We start from the raw sequence: 22,244 nt of genomic DNA, 5'->3' as shown, positions 1-22,244 counted from the left end.
CAGGTGTTTACTTATAATCCATTTAACCTGGACAAATTGTTTGAGGAATTACATAAGCATAATTTACAAAGATGATTGAATCTCTGGATTTTTAATGTTTTAAATAATTAATTTGTATTTATGATAGACTATGTGCCAAATGATCATATTTTATACACACCAAGTCAGCTGCTGACTTGACAGGCTGAGGAAAACAATGCTGTTTTTTGTATTGCAAAGGATGTTATACATCTTGTGCAATATATCCTTTCTGTGCTGGAGTCTTGAAACTTCATTCTAACGAGACAATATCTTAAAACCTGTTTCCTGGAATTTTAAATATTTTGCATAGAACAGATTGTTAGTACATTAATTACATGTTATATGGACCATAATTATAATCTGTCACTACAATGTGGAATGTGTCGACTAGTTTAGTTACGTAATAAATTTCATCAATGAAGAAAATATGGCAGTATGCTGACCAGGTACACATTTGTCTTCTGCTTTAATCCTTATGCATCTTTTTTATTTGTAGAGTAGAAGGAGTTGCCAGACAGATAAGATTTCACTTTATGTTTGAAGTAAGTTTTATTATTTGTCAGATTCTTTACATCACTGAGTAAGTGGTAAAAGCATTTATTGCTCAGTCTCCTATCCTTTCTGTGATTCATTGTGGCTGAATGTAGGTTTTTAAGACAGTTTTTTTTCTTTTTCAAGTAATGAAGTTTCTCTATTAGGACTGATTATAATACATACCGTATTTACTCGAATCTAAGCCGCACTTTTTTTCCGGTTTTTGTAATCCAAAAAACTGCCTGCGGCTTAGAATCGAGTGCAAAGCAAGCGGGAGTTCTGAAAAATGTTGGTGGGTGCCGCCACAACTAACTTCTGCCGTCGAATATATGTAGCGCCACACAGGCATGCTTTGTAGGCACAAAGATACATACTGGCACCAAAATCTCTGCGTCAGTAAATAAATTTAAAAAAAAGTGGAAGACGAGCCTTTTTCCTCCGCCCAGAGTTTCGACCACTGCATTTTGGTACATTATCCAACGAAGTAAATACAAATTCTGTATTGTTGATCTTCGAATGTAGCAGCATTTCAATGTACTACGAAAATCCGACTGGCAAGACTGTTTGGGATGTTTGTCAATGGCCAACTCTATGTTCTGAATTTTTTCCTACCTGTGAGAAGAGATGGTTGCTAATAGGAGCTTTTATGAATTGAATTGTGAATCACATGTAGTATTCTCTTCGCCATAAGATTAATGCGAATATAAACATTTTGCCATGTATTGTTTCGTGTTCGCTACTATCTCATTTAAATCCTGTCTGCCTAATAAACTACGAAACTAGAGTGAGACAACAGCAAACGGGGAAGAATATACATATCATGTCATGTTTATATTCGTATTATTCTTATGGCTGATAGTGATACAGTCAGAAATGAAGCACGGCAACTGACTAGATTTTTAAATCTAAGATGTCTCTTTTCTGTGCAGAATGTAATGAACTAAAGAGGCGCCTGCAAAGATTTTGGAACGGAGAAAAATTTTCGCTAAAATTTCGTTCAGAACATCATCTATCAGACGCAGTCTGTTATTTGGTTCTTGTTGATCATTATCAAAGAAAGCAGTAGTGTAAGTAACAACAAATGTTTCGCTAATGAGACGACTCCTCTCTATTTTTTATTTGCAAGCGGCGGTAGCGCGCACAAAAGCAAGCCACGCCGCGAGCGGCGACAGGCCGTAAACACGCACTATCAGAATGCGACAAACAATGCATGACACAGTGCAGTAATGCATTTTCAGCTTGGAGTGACGTAAACACCTATAATAAAGAGAACGGCACTTATCAGATCAAAGAAAAATAAGCAATCAATTCAAACCAGACGAAGCACGTGAAAAAGGAAGGATATCCGTATAAATACGGACGGAGCGCGTGACGCGTAGCAATGACTACCTGGTAAACCGTAACTGCTAAGCTTACGACTCGAACCAAACTACTGCAGCTGTATCGTCATTCATTCGACCTAAATTGTGTCTCATATTACAACTAGACGAACTTTGTTTCGATTTGGAGGTGCGACCTAAAACTTTTCTCTCCCCTTGAATTTCGAGTCTCAAATTTCAGGTGCGGCTTAGATTCGGGAAATTTTTTTTCCTTGATTTCGAGTCTCATTTTTCAGGTGCGGCTTAGATTCGAGTGCGGCTTAGATTCGAGTAAATACGGTAATCATTAAAGAGGACTATTTCAGCTTCTTGAATATACAACAGCAGATCATTTCTACAAATACATCTGTATTCTGCAAACCATTGTGAAACCCATGACGGAGCAAATGTCCCATTGTACCATTTATTAGGGCTTTCTGTCGTCCATTCATGAATGAATCATGGGAAGAACGATTGCTTAAATGCCTCGGTGCATGCTGTAATTAGTGTAATCTTGTCTTAACGATCCCTACTGAAACAATAAATATGGGATTGTTATATATTCCTAGATTCGTCACTTAAAGTTGGTTCTAGAAATTTTCTAAGTGCGTTTTCAGGGGACAGTTTGCTTCTATCTTCATGCACCTGCTAGCCAGTTCTTTCACATTTTTGTGACACACTATCATGGGTTGAACAATCCTGTGACCATTCGTGCTGCCGTCTTTGTATCTGTTCCGTATCCCCTTTTAGTCCTATTTGGTATGGCTTCCACACACTTGAGCAATGTTCCAGGATAGAATGATTGCATTTGACCTAGTATTCTGTCACTTAATTACAGGCTGCACTTGCTTTACCTATGACTGAAACTATGTGATTGTTCCATTTCATGTCCCTACAAATTGTTACACCCAGGTATTTGTATGACTTGACTGATTCCAGCTGTGACTCTTTGGTATTATGGCCATAGGATACTGCATTTTTTCATTTTGTGGTAAGCACAATTTTACATTTCTGGACATTTAAAACAAGTTACCAACCTTTGCATCACTCTGAAATATTATCAAGATCTGATTGAATACCTGGATAGCTTCTTTCAGGCAGTACTTCTTTATAGATACCTGCCTCATTTGCAAAAAGTCTAAGGTTACTATTAATATTGTCTGTAAAGTCTTTAATATACCGCATGAACAGCAAATGTCCCAACACACTCCCCTGGGGCACACACAAAGTTTAACAAGAAAAAGATTGGAGACAACAGTGATACAAGTGGGGAACCCTGTAGTGATTGTTTCACATTCTGAAGATACTGTTTCATAGTGTACTTTCCCTAGGTTTATTGATGTAATGTTTCATATTCTTTTAGTTAGATAAGGTGAAACTCAATAACCAACAAGATTGCTTAATCACTCCAAGCATGAGAGTACACTGTACCAATATGATCCAAAAAAGGTATGTGCAACAATGTGATTTTTCAGAGGTCATAAGTCAGGTTCTGTTGAACACAGAGATGAGAATGCCAAGCCCTTGCCCTAGTGACAGTTTGTGTACCTACCAGAAGACTGGGCATACTGTAGGTTCCCTACAGTAAAGTGTCAAAATTTAAATGTTACACACTTCCTCCAGCCCAGGCAAATTATGCTTTTTTGTGTTGCATCTGGCGTGGTCTACTGTGGACCTTAGGTGGCTTATAAAAGCATAATTTGTTCGTGGGTAATTCCTGAGAAAACCCTGAAAAACTATGATTTTTGGTTACCAAAAGTGCTGGTTGTGGGTATGGCCACTTCTATTCATGGGTAATCATTGAAATTTTTACCATATGTTCTTAAGGCAATATTCTTGGAGAACCTTCAAACTTTTTTTGATAAAATTACCCATTATTGAGATCCAGAGATTCAAAATTACTGTACTTATGCAAATAATATCCAGACTTAGGCAACAAGGTAGTTTTAAGTGATGTAGTGAACACATGGCAAAGATTCTAGGATAATTGTGAGGGTTATGAGGTTTTCTTTTATTTATTGATCCATTTTCATCTACAGCTGCACAATGTGCAAGACGTATTTGGATTTTTATGTTAATATTAACAATTTTACATATAATATACCTTTGTACATAATAACACACATTGATGTATCAATTAATGATGAATCCTTAAACAAATGTTGGCGCTATATACAGAGAGATTATATACAAATGTTCCTCTCTATGAGACTGCATTGGGTTAACATAGAAAAATTTATTTTTGTAGATATTCATTTATTGTGTAAAAGGAGTGATCAACCTAGTACAACTTCAATTTAGATTTGAAGTGACCATTGTTTTGTATGTGTTTAACGGTATCTGGTGAGGCATTGTATAGTTTGATACTAGGATGGATAAGACTGTTTTGAAATAACTTTGTGTTGGCACTTTGAACATGTACATCCAATTTTTGTTTGGTATCACAGCTGTGTTGTGTGTTTTTGAGTGATGAGTGGTCTTTTCATGATTTGCGAATATCTACTTCTTCCATTATTCTTATAATTTTTTTTCGAATTTTGAATGCTTTGATGGCATCTCCAGAATTTCCCCAGAAAATAATTCCATACCGGGGTTGAGATTGTACGAGTGCATAATATACATATTGAAGAGTGTTTTAGCTGGTACAATTTTTTAATGTACACAACACAAAACAAGTCGTACTTAATTTTTTGTTCATTTGCTCATTATGTGCTTTCCATTTCAAGTTGTCTTGTAGATGAAGTCCAAGAAATTTGGTACAGGCTGTTTTGGTAATTGTCTGTTCATATAGCTCTAGATTGAGTGATATCAAATATTTTGTTTGTGCTGTGTGTATATCCATAGCTACAGTTTTTCCATTGTATATTATTAAGTTATTGTAATCAAAGTAACGTGTTAGCCTGTCAGTGGCTTCCCTTGTGTTTTTTACAAGAGTCTCTTCTGAGTTTCCTGTAATTATATTGCTCGTATCATCAGCAAATTGAAATATTTTACTGCTGTCACGGCTTATGTTTAGATCATTTACATAGAGTAAGAACAGAACTGGACCCATTACTGATCCTTGTGGCACACCATATTTAACAGTCAGTAGCTTGGAATTATATTTCCTAATGACATTATCCCTTTAATGATCTGTTTCCACATATTGTTCCGTGTTCTTAAGATAAGAGCTGATCCAGTTGTCAAATCCATGTTGGGGTTCTGACAGAATGCCATTATCCTCTCAGAAGTCTGTTGGTCTTTTATAGAAGAGCCTTTCTAATATTTTTGAGAAAACAGACAGAAGTGTGAATGGTCTGTAGTTGGAAATATCATCTTTGTTTCCTTTCTTATACAATGACTTTACTTTTGCTATTTTCAAACAAAGGAAAAGTTCCTGTAGCAAGAGATAGATTACATACGTGAGTTAAGGGCTCAGTAATCAAGTCCCCACATTTCCTTTATAATGAAATAAGGTATATCATCTACGCCTGCAGAGTGTCTCATATTGAGACTTTTTATTGTAACCTGTACTTCTTCTACTTTTGTTGGGTACAGAAACATTGATTTACTTGTGCCTTTTTTTCCCTGTTTCTGGATGCTGTTTTCTATTGGAGGTCTGTTGTAGTAGTTTCTCCGTTACATTTATAAAATAGTTATTAAACATATTAGCTACTTCCTCTGGGTTATTAATGTTTTTCAAGCCACCCTTTAATTCAGTATTATTAACTCTACTTTTGTCAGATTGGGTTTCTTTCTTTACAGCTTGCCAGATTGCTTTGGTTCTATTTGAAGCATTTTATATGTATTTGTCATTGTCTCGTTTCTTTGCCTCTTTTATTATTTTATTTAAGATAGATTTATATTTTTTGAAGTAACTATCAAACTCTGGAGTTGTGTTGTAACTTCTTGCAATATTGTGTAGGTACCGTTTTGTAGCACAGGATATCCTTATATCACTAGTAATCCACTTGTTGCATTTAGTGGTTTGAGTTGTTTTGGCTGTCAGTGGAAAAGCAAAATCAAAATAATATTTAAATTTATTCCTGAAGGTCCGAAACTTATCAGAAATGTTTTCTTTACTTACACTAGCTCCCACGATTCTTGTTGGAGATAATTCTGGAATGTTTGTACTGCAGCATTACTGAAAGTTCTGCCTAAGTTTGTGCTGGTAACACATAATCTGTTATTTTAACTGTGTTTAACTCATTTTCTTTCAGCCAGTGTTCAGTTAAGCAAAGTATATTAACATATCTTAGTTCAATTGATAGCAAGATTTCCAGCTCTCTTAATTTATTCCTAAGTTACTGTATGTTCTGATGAAGAAGAGTGACCTGGTGAGATTTTAGGTTTGTTCTGATTGTACTTGGTTGATCATTTACCTTTATTCCTGAATTTAAATTATGTGGGAAATCTTCCTTCTCATCTTGAAGTGTGAGTTGGTTTTCTCCATTGGTCATAAGAAAATGTCCTGATGGTGAAAAGGGGCAGTTCTCCGTCTCTTTGGTCATTCTTCTTGTGTGGTTGATGTTGATGTGGTTTCTGTTTTGCTGCATGGACTACTACTGGAGGTGTTGTTGATAGGTGCTGTATTTATCTTAAGTTGGTTTTGAGGCCTTTTGGGAATAAAAAGTCTTGCAGATGACATGGTCACCTTACATTTCTTCTTACTGAAATTGCTGAACTTCTTCCTGTTGCTGGGGTGGTAATAGTTGATTGTTGGTGTTCACTGATACATGTAAAATTAGATGTCCTTGGTGGTACTTTTTGAGACTTGATCTGCTGTCATCCTTAGTGGGTCTCCTGTAGGTACTGCGACTGGTTTCCAGTGCAGAGTTCCTTTTGTTGTATCTTGAATATCTTGGGGTGTGGAACTTGGTTGAGTTGCTATTTTCGGGTTAGATTCTTCTGCTGGTATTATAGCATGGTTTAGTCTATGGTAGTTTTGTTTTGCTGTGTCTCCTTTGAGTGATGAAGGTGTAGTACAGTTTTTTCTTGAAACACCTCATTTATTTTTCATCACTGAGTTGGATAAATCCGTTTTTGCTGTTGATTTTTCTTGTGTTTTCACTCTCATATTTGGTGAAAGGTCTTCATATTGTACAAGGGTAAGTCAATTATTACCTGCAAAGTAGTTATAACATTTTATTGTAATCAAACAGGAAACTTACAAGAATATCATTTTTTGACATAGTCTCCTTGCATTTCAGCACACTTGGTCCATCGCTGTACAAGATCCTGATGCCTTCATAAAAGAAGGTTCTCGGTTGAGCTGCGAGTCAGGAATGCACTGCTTCTTTCAATGCTTCGTCCGAGGCAAATCGATGGCCCCTTGATGCCTGTTTGAATGCACCAAACAAGTGATAGTCAGAAGGGGCAAGATCAGGACTATATGGAGGATGATCCAGTACTTCAAATTTAAGTTTCTGGAGCATTTCAACAGTGTGGGCAGCAGTATGCAGACGGGCATTGTCGTGCAACAATACTACACCTTTTGACAGCAATCCTCAGTGTTTGCTTCAAATTGCAGGCTTTGGCCTGGCAGTAAGCATCTCACATGCAATGTACACTGTTTATTGTTGTGCCCCTTTACCCATTAATGTTCCAGTATTGGGCCTTGTGCACCTCAAAAAACCCTAAGCATCAGTGTTCCTGTGGACAGTTGGGTCTTGAACTTTTTATTGCACGGCGAATGTGGATGTTGCCATTCCAACTCTGGCATTTACTCTCCGGATCATAATGATGGTTCCATGTTTCATCACCAGTAATGATCCTGTCTAAGAAGTTGTCCCCTTCATTACCATAGCGATACAAATGTTTTTTGCAGATGTCCAAGCGTGTTTGTTTATGTACCACTTTGTGAGTTATTTTGGGACCCATCTTGCACAGACTTTATGAAACCCAAGTCTGTTGTGGATGATTTCGTAGGCAGAACCATGACTAATTTGCAGACAATGTGCCATTTCGCCAATAGTTCATCATCTGTTTGAGAAAATCATTTCACTTGAACGCTCAATGGTTTTTTCATTTGTGGCGGTAAATGGTTGTCCGGCTCCTTCATCGCGCTTAACACTTGTGCGACCATTTCAGAAGTTTTCAATCCATTTCTAGACACTCTGTTGTGGCAAAACACTGTTCCCGTACTGTACCGAAAGTCTTCAATGAATTTCGGCCCCCGATACACCTTCCGACCACAAAAAACGGATCACTGAGCATTGCTCTTGTTTGGTGCAAATAGACAGCGGAACAGCCATGTTTAACAGCACGGCAGTGATAACAAAACTAACCTAGCAACTTGAAAATTGCAAAGATACAACAGTAAATAATCAAAGCATGTGTCATCAACGTAAAACAACAGTACTACCAAAATAAAAAAAATATAACTAAATTGTGGATAATAATTGACTTACCCTTGTATTGTTGTTAGAGCTGATATTTGCAGTTGGCACCTACTGCTAGCTGTAAATGTCTACATAATTTCTCTTTGCCTTCCATTTACAAGTGAAGTCCATGCTTTGTATATTCGCTTCTGCTGAGGAATGTATTGAAGTCCATTACCATTGTTGTTGTTGTTGTTGTTGTTGTGGTCTTCAGTCCTGAGACTGGTTTGATGCAGCTCTCCATGCTACTCTATCCTGTGCAAGCTTCTTCATCTCCCAGTACCTACTGCAACCTACATCCTTCTGAATCTGCTTAGTGTATTCATCTCTTGGTCTCCCTCTACGATTTTTACCCTCCACGCTGCCCTCCAATACTAAATTTGTGATCCCTTGATGCCTCAGAACGTGTCCTACCAACCGATCCCTTCTTCTGGTCAAGCTGTGCCACAAACTTCTCTTCTCCCCAATCCTATTCAATACTTCCTCATTAGTTATGTGATCTACCCATCTAATCTTCAGCATTCTTCTGTAGCACCACATTTCGAAAGCTTCTATTCTCTTCTTGTCCAAACTATTTATCGTCCATGTTTCACTTCCATACATGGCTACAATCCATACAAATACTTTCAGAAATGACTTCCTGACACTTAAATCTATACTCGATGTTAACAAATTTCTCTTCTTCAGAAACGCTTTCCTTGCCATTGCCAGTCTACATTTTATATCCTCTCTACTTCGACCATCATCAGTTAGTTTCCTCCCCAAATAGCAAAACTCCTTTACTACTTTAAGTGTCTCATTTCCTAATCTAATTCCCTCAGCATCACCTGACTTAATTCGACTGCATTCCATTATCCTCATTTTGCTTTTGTTGATGTTCATCTTATATCCTCCTTTCAAGACACTGTCCATTCCGTTCAACTGCTCTTCCAAGTCCTTTGCTGTCTCTGACAGAATTACAATGTCATCGGTGAACCTCAAAGTTTTTATTTCTTCTCCATGGATTTTAATACCTACTCCGAATTTTTCTTTTGTTTCCTTTACTGCTTGCTCAATATACAGATTGAATAACATCGGGGAGAGGCTACAACCCTGTCTTACTCCCTTCCCAACAACTGCTTCCCTTTCATGTCCCTCGACTCTTATAACTGCCATCTGGTTTCTGTACAAATTGCAAATAGCGTTTCGCTCCCTGTATTTTACCCCTGCCACCTTTATAATTTGAAAGAGAGTATTCCAGTCAACATTGTCAAAAGCTTTCTCTAAGTCTACAAATGCTAGAAATGTAGGTTTGCCTTTCCTTAATCTTTCTTCTAAGATAAGTCGTAAGGTCAGTATTGCCTCAGGTGTTCCAGTATTTCTACAGAATCCAAACAGATCTTCCCCGAGGTCGGCTTCTACCAGTTTTTCCATTCGTCTGTAAAGAATTTGTGTTAGTATTTTGCAGCTGTGGCTTATTAAACTGATTGTTCGGTAATTTTCACATCTGTCAACACCTGCTTTCTTTGGGATTGGAATTATTATATTCTTCTTGAAGTCTGAGGGTATTTCGCCTGTTTCATACATCTTGCTCACCAGATGGTATAGTTTTGTCAGGACTGGCTCTCCCAGGGCCGTCAGTAGTTCCAATGGAATGTTGTCTACTCCGGGGGCCTTGTTTCGACTCAGGTCTTTCAGTGCTCTGTCAAACTCTTCATGCTGTATCATATCTCCCAATTCATCTTCACCTACATTCTCTTCCATTTCTATAATATTGTCCTCAAGTACAACCTTGTTGTATAGACCCTCTATATACTCCTTCCACCTTTCTGCTTTCCCTTCTTTGCTTAGAACTGGGTTTCCATCTGAGCTCTTGATGTTCATACAAGTGGTTCTCTTATCTCCAAAGGTCTCTTTAATTTTCCTGTAGGCAGTATCTATCTTACCCCTAGTGAGATAAGCCTCTACATCTTTACATTTGTCCTCTAGCCATCCCTGCTTAGCCATTTTGCACTTTCTGTCAATCTCATTTTTGAGACGTTTGTATTCCTGTTTGCCTGCTTCATTTACTGCATTTTTATATTTTCTCCTTTCATCAATTAAATTCAATATTTCTTCTGTTACCCAAGGATTTCTACTAGCCCTCGTCTTTTTACCTACTTTATCCTCTGCTCCCTTCACTACTTCATCCCGCAAAGCTACCCATTCTTCTTCTACTGTATTTCTTTCCCCCATTCCTGTCAATTGTTCCATTATGCTCTCCCTGAAACTATGTACAACCTCTGCTTCTTTCAGTTTATCCAGGTCCCATCTCCTTAACTTCCCATCTTTTTGCAGTTTCTTCAGTTTTAATCTACAGGTCATAACCAATAGATTGTGGTCAGAGTCCACATCTGCCCCTGGAAATGTCTTACAATTTAAAACCTGGTTCCTAAATCTCTGTCTTACCATTATATAATCTATCTGATACCTTTTAGTATCTCCAGGGCTCTTCTATGTATACAACCTTCTTTCATGATTCTTAAACCAAGTGTTAGCTATGATTAAGTTGTGCTCTATGCAAAATTCTACCAGGCGGCTTCCTCTTTCATTTCTTAGCCCCAATCCATATTCACCTACTACGTTTCCTTCTCTCCATTTTCCTACTACCGAATTCCTGTCACCCATGACTATTAAATTTTCGTCACCCTTCACTATCTGAATAATTTCTTTTATTTCATCATACATTTCTTCAATTTCTTCGTCATCTGCAGAGCTAGTTGGCATATAAACTTGTACTACTGTAGTAGGTGTGGGCTTTGTATCTATCTTGGCCACAGTAATGCGTTCACTATGCTGTTTGTAGTAGCTTACCCGCATTCCTATTTTCCTATTCATTATTAAACCTACTCCTGCATTACTCCTATTTGATTTTGTGTTTATAACCCTGTAGTCACCTGACCAGAAGTCTTGTTCCTCCTGCCACCGAACTTCACTAATTCCCACTATATCTAACGTTAACCTATCCATTTCCCTTTTTAAATTTTCTAACCTACCTGCCCGATTAAGTGATCTGACATTCCACGCTCCGATCCGTAGAACGCCAGTTTTCTTTCTCCTGATAACGACATCCTCTTGAGTAGCCCCCGCCCGGAGATCCGAATGGGGGACTATTTTACCTCCAGAATATTTTATACAAGAGGACGCTATCATCATTTAATCATACAGTAAAGCTGCATGCCCTCGGGAAAAATTACGGCTGTAGTTTCCCCTTGCTTTCAGCCGTTCGCAGTACCAGCACAGCAAGGCCGTTTTGGTTATTGTTACAAGGCCAGATCAGTCAATCATCCAGACTGTTGCCCTTGCAACTACTGAAAAGGCTGCTGCCCCTCTTCAGGAACCACACGTTTGTCTGGCCTCTCAACAGATACCCCTCCGTTGTGGTTGCACCTACGGTATGGCTATCTGTATCGCTGAGGCACGCAAGCCTCCCCACCAACGGCAAGGTCCATGGTTGATGGGGGGAGGTCCATTACCATTACATGCTCATAATTTTTGCAGTGCTCATTGAGAATTTGTTTGCAGCCTAGATTCTGTTGTTCAGTTTTGGCACATCGTACCTGTACGGAATTGTGCACAAGATTACTTTTGTGTGGATTGTCTTTTGAAGAGAATCTGTTAAGGCACTTTTGAAATCCACAAATTTCTTTAGGATGTCGTTTGTTCCACCTACAGTGATGACACTGTCATTTTTCGTATATTCTTTCATCTTCCTGTCTATGTTACAAACCACATCCTTTAACTGAGCGTTAGGTTTTATAACAGAAGAGATGTAGTGTTTTTGATTTTGAAAACTGATCATAATTTTTCACAGTGACGACCATGACCGTCAGAAAGTATTAATACCTTCTGACTCTTGTTTTCACTGTGTATCATTTTTTGGGGCACTGGTCGATCACTTTTTTTACAGTTTTCATTTGTATTAATGCTGTTATTTTTATCAGGGTGATTCATAACACAAGCACTTGAGTCCCTCGCTGCAGTATTTTTGCTTCTGGTCCCTTCACTCTGCTTTTCTTTCTCACTGGTTACAGTTTTTGTAGATTTTGTTTTGAGTGGTGCACTCGATTTCAGATAATCTAACAGTTCAGTATTTTCATTTTGAAGTTTCGTTAGATCACTCTTTAAAGTATGAATCGCTCATTGCATACTTATGATGCACTCTTTTCAAAAACAGCCTTGTCACAAGAAAAACTAAACTGCTAATATATAATTCCCTAGTCTGCCCAGTTATCACATACAGCTCAGAGGTATGGACGTTGACAGAACACGATAAAAATGCACTAAGAAGCATTGAGAGGAAAATACTACGCAAAATCTATGGGCCAATAAGGGAGGAAGATGGCTGGAGAATACGCTACAATGCCGAATTACAAGAGTTAATACAAGGCAGGGACATAGTAAAATTTGTCAAATCACACCGAATACGATGGCTAGGACACTTGGAGAGAATGGCGGAGGATAGAATTCCAAAGAAAATGGTGAAAAGTATGATCCATTCAGTTAGGTGAAAAGGGAGACCTAGAAGAAGATGGATTGACGAGGTAATAATGGATATCACCAATATGGGAGTCCGGGGGTGGAAAAGAGCAGCAAATAACAGAGAAGTGTGGAGGAAGATTGTTGAAGAAACCAAGGGCTGTAGCGCTACTGAAGAAGAAGAAGAAGAAGATATTTTCACTTTCAATGGCTGTATTTTCGTGAGGTAGAACATTGTGCACATCACACTCGTAAGCCATTTGATTTGACTTCATAGACATACCGGTATTCACTATTTCTAGAATGACTTTCTGGATACTTGAGTGATAATATTATGCACAACACATTTACGATTGCAGTAATCACTGATTTTTACGCATGTCATACATTTTTTGATCAATTTACTTTTATATTTTTAGACCTAACACACTCGCAATTTACACTGTCCACCACGGTACATGTACATGTCAACAAAAAAAACTATGCTTTCAGTCAGCATTTTTTTCTACCATTAAGACTTTATGATGCTCTATCTCTGTATAATTGGCACTTCATACTTATATGAAGATGCAGTAATAATAATAATAATAATAATAATAAAAAAGAAAAAGCACTGAAAAGGGTCTTAACATGCCTTAAAAGAACATAAAATTACTGCTAGGAATTACGTAAAACTGGAGAGACTGCAAATTCAGTAAACTTTTTGTAATACTATTTTTAGTCTTGTAACTTACAAATCAGAAGCCAGGTGTTTTCCGATGAACTGTGATCACTGAGTGAAGTATACAGGAAAAATGTAAAACAAACGATTTTGTGTTAAGCTCGTATCATGCATGATTCTTTGTTGCTTACACATGTCAAAGTATATAAATGTGTCGAAGTATGTAAATAAACTATGGTACCAGCTTCCTCAATCTTCAGTCTGCCATCCTCAACAGAATTTTGGTATGGGAACATATTCACACTTTTATTTGCTGAAAGAGAGTGGCAGAGAGACAGCAGCAGTAAAACAGAAAGAGAGATGGGTGGAGATAGTAGCAGTGGGAATAAAAGACAGAGGTGACAGTGGAAATGAAAAATACAGATGAATGGAGACTGTACATTAAGATTGGTGGTCTAGACCCTCCCAGGCTGGCAGACTTACACATAGGTGTAGGTGAGGGTGCAATTTTGACCAAAATTTTAAACACTTTGATATAGTGGAAAACATAAGTTAGAGGCCCCAGAATTTTTGAGCTTCCGAGCTCTGGTGGAGACAGGGAAAGCGAGGAAGAAAGGCAAAAGGAGACGGTGGAAGTGAGAGAGGAGACAGTGGCAATGGAATATAGTGTAAATCTATTTGAGAAAAAAGAGACTGTGGGTGAAAGACATATATAGATTGTGGCAGTGAGAGGGAGACGTTGAGTATGAAGGCTTAACTACACAGAGAGAGACTGCGCTAAAGGATTTAGAATGTTATGTGTTAAAAGAGCATTAATATATTTGCATCCCAAAATTTTTAGTAAGGAATGCGGAATAAGCATTGAGGTGAAAATACGTGTTTAATTCCAGAGGTACGCGTAAAACATCATCCGAAATTGCGCTAAATGCATTTTCTGAAAATTATTTCGAGCAGTTAGTTCTTGAGCGACACGAATAGTAAACGGTTGTGAAAACACACTTGACCTCTTAGCAACAAATTATCCTGAGTTGATGCTGTTGTTGTTGTGGTCTTCAGTCCAGAGACTGGTTTGATGCAGCTCTCCATGCTACTCTATCTTGTGCAAGCTTCTTCATCTCCCAGTACCTACTGCAACCCACACCCTTCTGAATATGCTTAGTATATTCATCTCTTGGTTTGCCTCTATGATTTTTACCCTCTACGCTGCCCTCCAATACTAAATTGGCGATCCCTTGATGCCTCAGAGCATGTCCTACCAACTGATCCCTTCATCTAGTCAACTTGTGCCACAAATTTCTCTTCTCCCCAATTCTATTCAATATCTCCTCATTAGTTATGTGATCCACCCATCTAATCTTCAGCATTCTTCTGTAGCACAACATTTCGAAAGCTTCTATTCTCTTCTTGTCTAAACTATTTATCCTCCATGTTTCACTTGCTTCTACCAGTTTTTCCATTCGTCTGTAAAGAATTCAAGTTAGTATTTTGCAGCCGTGACTTATTAAACTGATAGTTCGGTAATTTTCACATCTATCAACACCTGCTTTCTTTGGGATTGGAATTATTATATTCTTCTTGAACTCTGTGGGTACTTCGCCTGTCTCATACAATTTGCTTACCAGATGGTAAGAGTTTTGTCAGGACTGGCTCTCCCAAGGCTGTCAGTAGTTCTAATGGAATATTCTCTACTCCCGGGGACGTAGGTGATAATGAGCATCAAAATGGATACAGGGATTAGTGAACACAGGGTTGACATAGTAAAATTGAATATTGTAACCCACAAACCCTCCAAAAATAAACAAACAATATACCTATTCATAAAAGCAGATAAAAATTCACTTGACACCTTCCTGAGAGACAATCTCCACTCCTTCCAAATTAACAATATAAGTCTAGACCAGATGTCGCTTGAATTAAGGAAATAGTATTGGCATCAATTGAGGAGAGATTTATACCAAATAAGTAAACAAACAATGGAGCTGACCCTCCTTTGTACGTAAAACGGGTCAGAACACTGTTGCAGAAACAATTAAACAAATGCGCCAGAATTAAACAGATTCAGAATCCTCAAGATTGGCGATCTTTTACAGAAGCTCGAAATTTAGTGCGGACTTCAATGCAAGATGCTTATAATGGTCTCCACAACAATACTTTGTCTCAAAACCTGGCAGAAAATCCAAAGAGATTCTGGTCGTATGTGAAGTACTTTAGCGGCAAGAAACAATCAATGCCTTCTCTGCACGATAGCAATCGAGATACTATTGAGGACAGTGCTGCCAAAGCTGAGCTGCTAAACACAACCTCCCAAAATGCCTTCACAAAAGAAGACGAAATAAATATACCAGAATTCTAATGTAGAACAGCTGCCAACATGAGTAACGTAGTAGTAAATATCCTTGGAGTAACAAAGCAACTTAAATCCTTAATAAAAGCAAGTCTTCTGGTCCAGACTGTATACCAATTAGGTTCCTTTCAGAATATGCTGATGCAATAGCTTCGTGCTTAACAATCATATACAACTGTTCTCTCGACAAAAGATCCGTACTGGATAGTTGCACAGGTCAAACCAATGTTCAAGAAAGGTAGCAGGAGTAATCCACTAAGTTACAGGCCCATATCGTTAACATTGATATGCAGTAGTATTTTGGAACATATATTGTGTTCGATCATTGTGAATTACCTTGAAGGAAATGATCTGTTGACACACAGTCAACATGGATTTAGGAAACATCATTCTTGTGAAACCCAACTAGCTCACTACTGGCAGAAAGTGTTGAGTGCTATTTACAAGGGATTTCAGATTGATTTCCAGAAGGCTTTTGACACTGTACCACACAAGAAGCTTGTAGTGAAACTGCGTGCTTATGGAATATCGTCTCAGTTATGTGACTGGATTGGTGACTTCCTGTCAGAGAGGTCACAGTTCATAGTAATTGACGGAAAGTCATTGAGTAAAATAGAAGTGATTTCCGGTGTTCCCCAAGGTAGCGTTATAGACCCTTTGCTATTCCTTATCTAATATAAACGATTTAGGAGACAATTTGAGCAGCCGTCTTCGGTTGTTTGCAGATGACGCTGTCATTTATCAACTAATAAAGTCATCAGAAGATCAAAACAAACTGCAAAATGATTTGGAAGAAATATCGGAATGGTGCGAAAAGTGGCAGTTGACCTTAAATAACGAAAAGTGTGAGATCATCCACATGAGTGCTAAAAGGAATTCGTTAAACTTTGGTTACATGATAAATCAGTCAAATGAAAAGGCTGTAAATTCAACTAAATACCTAGGAATAATTTTTACAAACAACTTAAATTGGAAGGAATACATAGAAAATGTTGTGGATAAGGCTAACCAAAGACTGCATTTTATTGGCAGGACACATAGAAAATGTAACAGATCTACTAAGGAGACTGCCTACACTACGCTTGTCCGTCCCCTTTTAGAATACTACTGCGTGGTGTGGGATCCTTACCAGACGGAGTGGATCATAAAAGTTCAAAGAAGGGCAGCACATTTTGTATTATTGCAAAATAGCGGGGGCAGAGTGTCACTGAAATGATACAGGATTTGGGATGGGCATCATTACAAAACAGGAGTTTTTCGCTACGGCGGAATGTTTTCATGAAATTCTAATCACCAGCTCTCTCCTCCAAATGCAAAAATATTTTGTTGACATTGACCTACATAGGGAGAAACGATCACCATGATAAAATAAGGGAAATCAGAACTTGTATGGAAAGTTACAGGTGTTCGTTCTTTCCACGTGCTATGCAAGATTAGAGTAATAGAGAATTGTGAAGGTGGTTCGATGAACCCTCTGCCAGGCGCTTAAATGTGGTTTGCAGAGTATCCATGTAGATGTAGATGTAGAGGGAGCTGGTTCCACATGTTTTCGCTTAGATTTCTAAAGAGGAAAACATATTAGCTTTGTTTGTGCTCCCACAATCAAATGCCACTATCATACGACAGAAAATTCGTCATTACTGTAGCGGCCCATACATAAATGTTGCTTTGCAGTCATTCCACATCACATGGCCCAGTCTTGAAAATCATCCCCACCTGACCATCTGCAATTTTAATGAAATTTTACAGAGATGTTCCCTATAGAGCACATTCAAGTTATGCAAGATTGTACAAAATAATCAAGGTTTTAAGAGGCATTCAGTAGATGGCTGCAAAAGGTAATGTTAGTTCTCTGACAGTTTTGGCTGAATTTAACATGCATCAAAATTGAAACTAATAGTAATCCAAAATAGATATTTGGATCAGATGCACACTTTTGATGCTATTCACAAAAATTCCAAGGTTGTGTCATCCACCATTTTCATGTTACAAGAGGTCAAAGTTAAGAGAAACAATTTGAGAATTTTTCAACAATTTGTGCTACAATAAGCTTTGAACGAACTGCTTATACTATAATATTTCCACAAAGATATTGCCCATTATTAACTGTACTGAGCTACAACAGTTATTTGTGAGTACTGTATAACTTATTAACGTGCAAACATCACATCAAAAACCTTTGCACCAACTTTGTGCGTGAATTGACATCATATTGCTGTTTATTACTGTCTGTTTTTGTCAGTAGTTAGAGGAGATGGTTTTATACTGAGAAAGGCTTTGTTTGTTTTGGTGCTGCTCTGGATAAGGTGTAAAAAATTAGTTTGAAAGTAATACTATCAAAAATTTGCATGTTGTTGTTATATTTTATGATTGATAGATTTTTGTTATTTTTAGGTGGTGTAATTATGTATATTTGCCCATATTTTTACTTCTGTCTGTATATGATCATAACTAGTAAAATGATAATGGTTAGTGGCTGCCACTAACAATTAATACAAAGCACATCTTAGCTAGTGTGTCTTGTATCTGGAAACAAGTATGCATAGATGTGGCTAATACTTGAAAAAGTGCATTTGTAATGATCTATAGGTGAGTGGTGGTCTGAACTTTCTGAATTATGACTAAGATACCAGTCATTTTTGCATTCAAGGACATAGTTGTGAAGCCTTCAATAAAAATAGGGTGCGTGGGGCGGGGTGGGGTAGGGGGAGGGGGGGAGGGGTCAGCTGCATGCTGTACCACAAGCACCTATAATTAAAATTATTTATTACATCACAGATAGAACCATATGATGGCCTGGACTTACTGTGTTGCACAACGGATCGTTTGGGCAGTTCAGGATAGCCATCTGGCCTTTCTTTTTAGTAACTGTAAAGAAAGGACTCGATTCAGATAATGATACTGAATGAATTATAACCTGATCCATAAGACTGCCCTGTAACTATACTCTAGTTATGACATTTGAACAGATCAGTTGATGTGCTTCTATCACCAATCCTTCCTTCTATCATGAATCCTTTCTTTTAAGACTGTTTGAATTCTTTCAAAAACAAAGCTGCAATACCTTTGGAGGGAGGGGAGGGGGGGATTACATGCTCTGGGTGAAGCAAGAACAGGTGAATAAAGAAAGCTAACAAGATGCAGAGTCTTACCAGGCCAAGTACTGTGCTCTGTATGCCAAAATGAGTTCCACATGAAACTTGCTGCCAAAATGAGTTTCACAAGAAACTTTCTGCTCTGTTGTTTTCCTTGAAGGCTTCATGTGTGGAAGGTGAAGGACAAATGGAAACTATTGAGAGGGTCAACTCATGTTTGTCAAGTCTTGGTCATTCTCTTCTGAAATGTTAAAAACTCTCAAGTGAAGGTTCACAAGGCTACATAAAGCTTTGGTTTTGTCAAGTACAAATTTAAATGTATTGTCAGGTTGTCATTTCTGATGAGCTTAAGCCAGATATAATACAGAAAATGTGAAATGATCAACAGTGTTGAAGCTGTGTTATGATGAGAAAGAGAGAGAGAGAGAGAGAGAGAGCGCAATGAGTTTTTACAAATGGTAAAATTTGCAAATGTTGACACTTGCTCTAAAATGTGGTTGAATGGTCAAAAAACTGAGAAAGTATAAACAGTTGGTAGTTCCATTAGTAATGCCTGGCAAGAAGAAAGGAAAAGTCCTTTCTGATGACATAAAAATCAGTGTTTTAGTTTTCATGTAGGACAATGAATTTATCCAGAATGAAAATGCAGTAAGTGGATCATTACTTTTTTTTTAATCAAAAAACTATACTTCATAGTCTGATTAAATAATATAGCTACGAAAACAAGGTTATTGTGCTTGTTATAGAAAATGTACTTGTTGAAATGATGGTTTGCAAATGTTGGACAGTAGGATTTTCAAGCTCATTCTTTAATGTAATCTAGAGTGTCTCCAAAACAAACTGACCTTTCAATACCCATTCTTTCTAATGAAACAAAAATAGTGAAAATGTGAGGTGCTTATGATTAGTAATGATATCAAAATGTGCACAAATTTCATGCAAAAATATTTGATGGATGTTTATAACAATTTCTATATGTTTATAACAATTTCTAGAATACTCACAAATAACTTTTGTAGTTCAGTAGAACTGACAGCATGTAACTTCTCTGATAAAGGGCATTCCTCTGACTTTATTTGCCCAAACATTATTGCAGTTACAAAATGACATAAAATTGTTGCAACTGATTTTTTCTCAACTTTTGCCACATGTAGAATGAAAATTGTGAGTGATACAGCCTTGAAACTTTAGTAGTGTGAAGAGCACAAAAATCTGCGAATCTGATCCAAATATATCCTTTTGACCACTAAGACTTTCATCTTTAAACCATCTTCAATTTTGTCAAAACTGTCAAGAGCTCACATAACATTTTGCATCCCTTCACTGAAGCTCTCATTAAACCACCAATGATTTTGTTTTTTGAGTTCAATTTTGCACAGCTTTATTTTATTCTGTAAGGAACATCTGAACAAAATTTCATTCAGTTTGGAGATTGTTAGATGGGTACCAATGGTCCACATTGTGTAATGAACTATAGGTTATTTACTGCACTTACAGTGATATGTATGCAATACTGATATTGTTTTTTTACTTTTTCAAAGGTGTGTGGGGTGGTTTATTGGAAAAACAAAGATGCAGATTGTGTCAGTGCGAGAGGTGACCCCTGCAGAAAGATCCACTATACAAAGACTTGGATTTATATCTCAAAGAGCAGCTCAGAATATATTTGATAATTACAACAAGAATGCTCAGAAGTGAAGCTCTCAGTTGGACCCTGTCAGTGCTAAGTTCTTAAAGTGAATCTTTTGTAATTATACGTTCGCTAGTCAAACATTTTGCTTCTTCATTGCCTTAATGTCGTTAACATTACATGTTCAAGCAGAATTAGTTTGCATTCAAGCATAATTAGTATGCTTCATCAAGGTCATATTTTAAATGAAAAATAATCTCTTTGCACTTTCAAAAGTGTGACCTATATTACAAATTGTTAAAAATTGATCACTTTTCCATAAAATAGTTATGGATTTATTCATTTCATCTTTATCCAAAATGTATCACCAATAAAAATGAAGTTTCTTAACACTAGATGATTTTTTACGAAAATGTTTGCCATGTTGCTCCTATATAAAGAAAATGGATCTGTGTCTTTGGGATGTGGAACACAGTCATCTTTGGCCACATAAGAGGGAAGACTGCTTGTAACATAATGATGTGCATTATTGTGCTGTATCAGGCATTGTTGTGGTATGAATGACATTTTATTGACTTTGTCTATCTGGATTATCAAAACTGATGTGTAAGAGTTTCTGGTAGGAACTTAACCCTAACGGTACCAATGGGATGGGGGAATGGAGGAGGGACTTCATGCCCACCCTTTGTAAATATTGCAATATAATTATGTACTTCATATTTATAAAGTATGAAGAAAACATTTGTTTTGAGTTATACGAGGTGCGACAATAAAGCAATGAGACTGATTTTCTTTGCAAGATGTGGCAACCCTGCAGGCATGCGTAGGCACAATATCTTTGACCTTGGTCTATAAGGTGCTTCTAGTCCAAGAAGCACATCGATGCAACTGCTCAGTCGTGAGTTGTGCTGTAATAAGTTAACACGTGTTTGTGTCTCTCGACATGGAAATGGAACTGCATAATATTGCGCAATGGTATGCCATTCATTTCTTTTTGCGTTAAATTGGGTGAAAACGCGACAACAACTTATGGTAAGCTTCAGAAGGGTTTTGGAGAGGAGGTTATGTCAAGAGCTCAAGTTTTTCGTTGGCATAAAATGTTTAGTGAAGGCAGAGCTAATGTTGAAGATGAAGACCACAGTGGATGACCATCAACCTCACAGACAGATGTCAACTTGTCCAGAGAATTGTTCATAAAGAGTGGGTGCCTCCTGGACAAACAGTTAACCAATATTACTACAAAGAAAATTTAGAAAGACTTTGTAAAAGAGTTCTTCGCGTCTGTGCCTACATTGCTGATAATTGGATTCTGCATCATGAAATGTGCCATCCCATACTGCTCTGTTAATACAGCAGTTTTTAACCTCAAAACAAATTTCAATATTACCACAGCCACCTTATTCACCAGATATCGCTCCGTGCGACTTTCTATTGCAAAGTTCAAGGGACACCATTTTCAAACAACACAAGATGTCCAAAAAGCTGTGATGAGGGTCTTGGAGGATATTACAGAAGATGAGTTACAGAAATGTTACCATTAGTGGGAGAAGTGCTGGAAAAAGTGTGTGCAATCAGAAGGGAACTACTTTGAAGGAGACAACACTAAACTTGACTAGAACAGTAAGCAACTTTTTTTTTTTTTTCACATCAGTCTCATTACTTTAGTGTCTCACCTTGTATATAATCAAAAAATTAAATCAGTAAATCTTTAAAAAGTATGTCGTTAATAGCAGGGAAAAACAATT

General features: G+C 37.5%; 1 protein-coding gene across 2 annotated transcripts in view; it reads left to right on the top strand.

The window, feature by feature from the left end:
* Window positions 1–20,727, top strand: part of LOC124623521 (spermatogenesis-associated protein 22) — a 119,750-nt gene extending 99,023 nt beyond the window's left edge. For both annotated transcript variants that reach the window (XM_047149043.1, XM_047149044.1), the window contains exon 6: window positions 20,411–20,727. In XM_047149043.1, coding sequence (XP_047004999.1) covers window positions 20,411–20,567 — 157 coding nt within the window. In that variant the 3' untranslated portion in view covers window positions 20,568–20,727. The remainder of the gene's footprint in view (window positions 1–20,410) is intronic.
* Window positions 20,728–22,244: the final 1,517 nt, after the last annotated feature.

Source organism: Schistocerca americana, chromosome 1 (genome assembly GCF_021461395.2).
Source record: "Schistocerca americana isolate TAMUIC-IGC-003095 chromosome 1, iqSchAmer2.1, whole genome shotgun sequence".
Classification (NCBI taxonomy): Eukaryota; Metazoa; Arthropoda; class Insecta; order Orthoptera; family Acrididae; genus Schistocerca; species Schistocerca americana.
This window is presented reverse-complemented; position numbering and strand designations above follow the sequence as displayed.